This window comes from Olea europaea, unplaced genomic scaffold (genome assembly GCF_002742605.1).
Source record: "Olea europaea var. sylvestris unplaced genomic scaffold, O_europaea_v1 scaffold1850, whole genome shotgun sequence".
NCBI lineage: Eukaryota > Viridiplantae > Streptophyta > Magnoliopsida > Lamiales > Oleaceae > Olea > Olea europaea.
In genome coordinates, this window is record NW_019236277.1 from 58,758 (window position 1) to 67,180 (window position 8,423).

Consider the following 8,423-nt stretch of genomic DNA (forward strand, 5'->3'; position numbering starts at 1 on the left):
ACACATTTTTCTCTTGAATTCTTTAAACGTCTTTGGATTGTTGCCTGTAAAAATTAGATCATTGACATACAGACAAACAATCAGAACACCATTGTCATTCTCCTTAATGTAGAGAGCATGCTCATAAGGACACTTGGTAAAGCCATTCTCCTGAAAATATTTATCAATTCTACAATTCCGAACTCTTGGTGCTTGCTTTAGGCCGTAAAGAGCTTTCTTTAATTTCAACACTTTGTCCTCATTTCCTTTTACTACAAAGTCGGGGGGTTGTTGCACATAGACCTCCTCTTCAAGATAGCCATTGAGAAAGGCTGACTTGACATCCATTTGGAAAATCTTCCACTTGTTTTGAGCAGCCAAAGAAATTATCAGTCGTATGGTCTCTAACCAAGATACTGGAGCGAAAACTTCTTCATAATCGATGCCTTGACGATGTTTGTATCCTTTCACCACAAGTCTTGCTTTGTATCTTTCCACCTCTCCTTTTGAATTTTTCTTAGTTTTGTACACCCATTTAACTCCGATGGCAGCATGTCCCTTGGGAAGAGTTGTTAATTCCCAAGTATTGTTCTTCTCAATTGCTTCGATTTCTTCATTCATGGCTTTTCTCCATTTCTCATCCTCGACAGCTTCATTAAAATTTATGGGCTCAATATTTGCAAACAGACAGAAGAAAGTAATATCATCAATTCTCTCGGTTTCTCGATATTTATCATCAAGCCTCCTTGTACGCGAAAGCCTTTCACTTGAACTTCCTTCAGAAACATCAATTTCACCACGTGATGGTGATGTTGGAGGAATAGTGGTCTCATGTATTTCTTCATTATCATCTTCTTCTTCCAAGAAAGGAAGAAAGTCATAGTTATCTTCTTCAACATGCCAATTCCATATTGCTTCCTCATCAAAATCCACATCTCTACTAATAAATATCCTCCCATCATTTGAATTATAGAGCTTGTAGCCTTTTGTTTTTGAATCATAGCCAACGAACACACATTTTTTACTCTTGTCATCAAGTTTCGAGCGCTTCTCATCAAGAACATGGACATATGCAATGCATCCAAATACTTTCAAATGAGATACTGCTGGTTTTCTCCCATTCCATGCTTCAAGTGGAGTCTTGTGGGCTAAAGCCTTTGTGGCACACCGGTTCAACAAGTAGACAGCACAATCGACAGCTTCTGCCCAAAATTCTTTTGGCATTTTCTTTGTCTTCATTATGCTCCTTGCCATATTGAGAATTTTTCGGTTCTTTCGTTCAACAACTCCATTCTGCTGTGGAGATCTTGGAGCGGTTAGAAACCGACGAATTCCGTTGGCATCACAGAAGTCTTGAAAATTTCTGGAAGTGAATTCGCCTCCTCTGTCTGATCTCACAACCTGGATTTTAAATCCACTTTCTTTTCCTACAAGAGTTTTAAAATTCTGAAAGCACTTAAACACCTCCGATTTTTCGTTTAGAAAGTATGACAGCTTCTGCCCAAAATTCTTTTGGCATTTTCTTTGTCTTCATTATGCTCCTTGCCATATTGAGAATTTTTCGGTTCTTTCGTTCAACAACTCCATTCTGCTGTGAAGATCTTGGAGCGGTTAGAAACCGACGAATTCCGTTGGCATCACAGAAGTCTTGAAAATTTCTGGAAGTGAATTCGCCTCCCCTGTCTGATCTCACAACCTAGATTTTAAATCCACTTTCTTTTCCTACAAGAGTTTTAAAATTCTGAAAGCACTTAAACACCTCCGATTTTTCGTTTAGAAAGTACACCCATGTTTTTCTACTGAAATCATCAATAAATAGAAGAAAATATTTGTTCTTACCAAAAGAACATGGAGTGATTGGCCCACATACATCAGTTTGTATCAATTGTAGTTACCTTGAAACTCTTGATTGAGATTCATTTGGAAAGACCTTTCTTGACTGCTTACCAAAAAGACACCCTTCACAAAGCTGATTAGGCTGATGTATTGGAGGCAAACCTTTCACCATTCCATTGTTAGCCATTGTTTTGAGCCCTCCAAAATTTATGTGCCCAAATCGTAAATGCCACAACCATGATGAGTCTTTATAATACGACGTCAAACACTTAGCCATATCAATTTGTATGGACAACACAAATAAACAATTTTTCGCCATAGGTACTTTAGCAATCAAATTTCCTGCATCATCCTTTAAAAACACACTGCAACCTTTTGTGAACAAAACATAACATTTCTCCAATAATTGACCCACACTCAAAATATTACTCTTCATATTTGGAGCATAGTAGACATTTGAAATAAATTGGTGATTTCCATCTTTCATACGTATCAAGATTTTACCTTTCCCCTTTACTGGAATTTTGGAGGAATCCCCAAATGTGATATTGCCACCAACCTTCTCATCAAACTCTATGAACAAATCTTTGTTCCCACACATTTGATTATTAGCTCCAGTATCAAGGAACCAAGAATATTTTTCTCCTTGCTGCAAGTCCTTGCAAGCTATCAAAAGAGTAGACTCTATCTCTTCATTATATTCTATATCTTCTTCATGAGAAAGGTTAGCTTTCGCACCTTCACCACTTTTACATTCCCATGAATAATGTCCAAATTGATGACAAGTATAACATTTAACTTGTGACTTGTCATACCTCTTTTGATATGGTCTTGCTCCTTCTTTGCCATGTCCTCTTGTTGAGTTGGATTGATAATTTTCATCTTTACGTTGAAATGAAATATGGTTAACTCTTTCTCCTCTTCCAAAGCCTCGTCCACGTCCTCGTCCACGCCCTCGTCCTTTGAAACTTGTATTTCCCTTTTCTTCCTTGTTTTTCAATGTGAGCTTTGATTGTAAAACCTGCTCCAATGGCTCCTTCCTTCTTCGATTAAGCTTCTCTTCATATGCTTCCAATGATCCGCATAATTCTTCAATTGTCATATCTTCCAAGTCCTTAGATTTTTCAATGGCAGTCACCACGTGATCAAATTTCTCACTAACTGGTCTAAGGATTTTCTGAATCACCCTTAAATCAGTTACATCTTCATCAAACCTCTTCATTTGGTTTGCAACGGTCACCACTCTTGAAATATAATCCGACACCTTTTCGGATTCCTTCATTTGAATAGCTTCAAATTCACCTCGTAGATTTTGGAGGCGAACTTTCTTTGCCTTCTCCTTTCCTTTACAGGCAACTTGACGCATATCCCATAATTGTTTTGCTGTAGTAGCATTAGAAACATTCTCAAAAGTGGCCTCATCCAATGCTTGGTGAATAAGAGAAACAGCCTTTTGATCCTTCCTCTAAGTGCTTTGTAAAAGATCCCTTTGTGCTTGGGTGAGAGCAGCTAGATCGGTGGGAGCCTCATGACCATTCTCCATGATGTCCCATGCATCATGTGCACCAAGTAGTGTCTTCATGCGGATGCACCAATTATCAAATTTCTCTTTGGACAGTTTTGAAACTTGGAAGGGGATCATGTTGGTATTTGTCATTGTTTCTAGTATTGTGGCTCTGATACCACTTTGTAGGAAATAGAAGTGGACTTAGGAGGAGGAAATGATTTTCTATTCAATTGTGGACTTGCATTCAACACAAGATTACATAGGTATTTATAGGACTTCCTATCACATAAGTTCATCCCCTCAATTTAATTCTACTACATACACCACAATTTACTAGGTACACATTAATTAATAATACATGCATACATGAACTACAATTAACTAGGTGCATATTAAATAATAATACATGTATTTCAAACTTCTAAATTCATGAAACTAAATTAAATAGGTTAAATGCATGTTTATTTTTCTAATAACAATAGGAACTAACACCCGATCATAAATACAACCTACTCGAAAAATCCACCAATTTGATAGCAAGTGGAGAAGGCGGCTATTACATTCCTAAAATTTAACCCCATTCCTACCTGTCCTGGACGACCATAGCATGTTGGGAATAAGGGGGACATACTAGTTCTAGTACCTTATCTCAAATCCAAAATATTGCAACTTAGATCATAAGTTTTTTTTATGGTTTATACTCGAAGAATATAGTCAGATAAACCCATTGCTAGAGCACAGGCACACACTCGTCATGCTAAAGTAAAGTGAGAGATATGTCATGACGCTCTTGGATAGTCATGGAAGGCATGGTGGGGGAACCTCGTTTGTAGATGATGTCAGGAGGTTTCCCATCACATAATTTTGCACTCTAGATGAACATGAAGAGAATTTCGCTTAATAAGATTATATTAGCAGAAGTTGGCAAGAAGCTTCCAACGAACTGGCATGTGTACACTAGGTGACAATCTTGAGATTAGAATTGTATTATTAAAATAACTGAATATAAAATCTGTTAATAGACATAAGACTAAAAATTGTAATACACACACACACACACATAAACAGCATTATCAATGTTCTGTAATAAAACCGTCTCGTTATCCTTATTGTAGTTTCAAGTTTCTAAAACTCTTGTAATCAACTTTTTTTCTTGACATTTTAAAAAGATAAAATTGTACAATTTATACAACTTAATCGTGTGGGAATGAAGATTAATTAAAATTGGCAATATGTAAAGCAGGTAAGTTCCAATAAATCATGTCTAGCCAATTTGTTTATATTGTCGTAGTTCAATCTTCAACGTGTCCCTCACATGCAATCTACATTCATTTTATCAAAGGCCTGCACATAATCAGTCATAAATGAGGGGCTGAGTGACCTGAACCCAGTTACTCTGCATACTGTGACATTATGTTAAACCACATGCACTTAGAGTTTTAAATGTTAGGAAGGACATTACGTTGAACCTCCTCATCCAAAACTTTAAACTATTACAAACGGACACATTCATGAATTTAACCTTAGTGTTCATAACAGAAAATAGTACTTTATGGCTGTGTTTCGTGCTTCGGATTAGACAATATAAGGAATTTAGTAGAAGATTATAATGGACATTAATAGGTTATAGGTACATGGTATTATGATGGATTAAGATGGATAGTATTCTTTGATTTTTCATTCAAAAGAATACCATGATACCTATATTTTCTTGTTGGCCAATGCGCACCTCCAACCTTCCGAATGAAAAATTGAAAGAAAAACTCTCCTTCTTATTCCACCACATTGCCATCTACTTGTATTTTTTCATTATTTTATATGCCAAATGCAGCCTACTAGTATAAAATCATAATCTTTTTATCATTAGTGAAAACAAAATAATCCATACTTGAGAACAAGTCATATCAATAAACCATTTGAATGAAAAATTTCTTACTTGGTAAAAAGCTCAAACCTTTCTGCACTTTCTTGGTCACGCTACTTTCTCTCTTATCAACACTCTTCTGCAAGTCGGCCGTTGAATTTGAAGGATTCTCATCTGATGAAACACTAACAGACCCAACTCTCACCTTATAAACACTCCCCAAATGCTTAAAGTTCAACTGTCCCCAGTCCAATTGAGGAAACCCACCTCCAGTATTGATTAAGAAACCCTTTAAAGCCATTAAATCATCAGAATGAAGAAAAGAATGGTACAATTTGGGCCTTTTACTGTTGAATTTCAAAGAAATAGGATGGTGTTTTTGCTGACATTTCTTGCAATAATAAACTATAATTATAATTACGAGTACTATAGAATAATGGCAGATGGGTAATTGAAATTTGCAAGATGGTTCGTGTTGGGAGTTGAAGATTTTGGTGTGACACATCAGCAGGATATTAGTCGAGATTGGCAGCGTGGAACACCATCCTCATGAATAGGATAACAACTTCTTGGCTCTTGGTCTCATATGTGAATACAAATAATGATAAGAGTATCAATATTTGGCACAAGTATTTTATAATATTGATCAATGTGGTAATGAACAACATTGAATTATAGGATTGAGTAAATGAGTTATTTATTTCTTATATTTAATTGAATTTATCATTTTGAGTGTTATGATACTCCCACAAATGTTAGATAACATTATATATAATGATATGAGTAATGTTATTTTATTTTATTCCGTATTCAGTTTCAAATAGTTAAACAATGTTTTGCTAACTGTGGTACTCAACATTAATTTTATTTTACTTCATATAGGGTACATACAGTTGAGCTGGAACCTAATTTCGCTCTAAAACCATTTTTTATTGTGGTTTAACTCATGAACATTGCTTTGAATTATTCAAATACAGTTTTACCTTTTTGAGTTTAAATAAAAGTAACAAATATAATAAGAGGAGGAGGGGGGGGGGGGGGGGGGGGGGACTTTCCCCTTCCTCTTTTTACTCTAGCATTGAGAAGTTTCAAGTATCCTCCAGGCATTAAGATCAACTCAGAAGTTATTTTGAAACTTCTATAATTATCAACGTTACTAGTTAATGCTCTTCAGAATTCCAAATCTTCTTCATTGTACTTCTTTTTGTCTACTTTTTAAACTTTTTAAGTTAAAAACTTGGGTTAATTATATCCATATTGAAGAGTAAGGCGCATTCCTACGCATTGTTGAAGTTCATTTTGAAAACAAATTATAGTACTAATTCTTATGCATTTGAATTCTGATTTCATCCTTAATAATGACTTTAGAAGTATTAATCCTCATGTATAGAAATCAGGTTCTACAAAGATGGGCCCAACTTGAATAAAAAATGGCTAAAAATTAACGCACCCATCTCCTTCCATCGTTTGTAACTTGTAAACTATAAAGGCCCTGTGAATGCATCCCTGTATGTCAATCATCACTCAATTTTAAAATCAGATCTCAGAAAACAATGATCACTATTTCAACTACTCTTTCAATTTGCAAGATAAAACTAGATCGTTTATTTAAGGACATAAATGTGGGTAGACCGTCTCGCAGGTGTTGCGCTGGCATGGTTGGCACCTCTCCTCTCCTCTCCTCTCCACGTCCATTACTAGCATTGACAATTTCAATATTTTTATAAAAAGATCATTCAAAAGATGGTCGGGCCCATTCTCACGCATTTCGGACCCATATCTGAAACCCGAAAACTACCCAAAACACCACTAATAACCCAAGAATGGGAAAACTTTGAGGGGACTCGTTCGGATTGGAACACAAGTTGCTTCGCCTCCACAAAATATACCAATTATCCAATTTTTGACTATGTTTTTTACTCCCTTTGCTTCATTCGTGCAGTCTATCTCTTCCTCGTAATAATCTTTTCAGAAATTATCTCAATGACAAGCTTATTATCCTCTTCTTCCTCTTACTCTATGGTTAGATTGATTAATTTAAAGACACCCATCTCAGATTTTCCTCTAAAACCTACAACTCGTTTGTCAAAATCTCTTTCTTCAGTTTTTGGTCCTTCATACTCCAATTTTACTCCAAGAACCCATTTTTACCCAAGAATATTGGGAGGGAAACATTTAGTAATTTGGTTTTCTGAAGTTGTTGATGTAATTAAGAAAAGTACAGGAAGAAATTATATCGTTTAAGGCTAGGAGGGGGCAGCAGAATGTGGAAATTTAATCTCTTGATGAGAATTCAGATGGAACTGGTAGAACAGGAGTCCAATTATCACCAAATGTTAAGCTTTCGAAGATTAAAGCAAAGAATATTACAGAGGTTTTTAGTACTCCGGACGTGAATTTTGGGGCCTGACATCAAATGTCTTCAACAGTTTGAACCAGACTTTTTTGGATGTCTCTCAATCTGCCAGTAAGGTTTCCGGTCCAGTTGCCATTATAGCCGTTGGTGCAGAAGTTGCTAAGTCGAACATGGACGGCCTTTTTCCAATTTGCAGCTGTTTTAAATCTTAACTCTTGCAGTAATAAATCTTCTTCCCCTGCCTGCAGGGTCGATTCTATGATTGTCGGGGTCCGATACGAAGTTCATAAATTAGGCCCTCAAAATTAACGTAAATGTAAAATTCAACAGTGTGTTATGCAACATATTGCTAACTTAAAATTTTACATTAAAACAACGCAATTGCATTGTTGCTTTGACTTTGAATTAATGCAATTTATTTCGTTTTCTTTTTCTCTTTTGAGCACCAGATTCATATTTATGGGGCATAATGCATAAGTCTATATCTAATGTCCAATGATTAATCTAAAAGACAATTACAAAATATTTCAATCATCTTACAATTAGAATTTTCAATATAGTTACTACGTGCGCCTGTGCAATTGATCATACAATAATCAATCATATAAGTTAATAAGGCCACAATTATATAAGTCGACAATGCTTCAAATAGTTTCAATAGATTCAATAACATGTTAGGCAAGCCATTGCTTACCTTGGAAGTAAATTTTTTTATAAAAAATTATGGAATCACACCCTTGAGAATTCCACCGCATTTCATTCCACATATCAAATATGCGTCCAAACATACTTCTCATCTTTCTTTCATTTAACTAGTTTTTATTTCCTCTTTCATCCATGTTTCCAAATAACCATCATGACTTCGATAGAATAAATCAATT

At 35.6% G+C, this 8,423-nt stretch overlaps 1 protein-coding gene across 2 annotated transcripts in view; it reads right to left on the bottom strand.

The window, feature by feature from the left end:
• Window positions 1–5,784, bottom strand: part of LOC111378667 (arogenate dehydratase/prephenate dehydratase 1, chloroplastic-like) — a 19,507-nt gene extending 13,723 nt beyond the window's left edge. Inside the window, exon 1 of one of the 2 annotated variants that reach the window (XM_023001898.1) lies at window positions 5,277–5,784. In XM_023001898.1, coding sequence (XP_022857666.1) covers window positions 5,277–5,691 — 415 coding nt within the window. In that variant the 5' untranslated portion in view covers window positions 5,692–5,784. Of the gene's footprint in view, window positions 1–5,258 lie in introns of both variants that reach the window. The other variant, XM_023001897.1, reaches the window with a different exon arrangement.
• Between the last annotated feature and the right edge of the window lie 2,639 nt (window positions 5,785–8,423).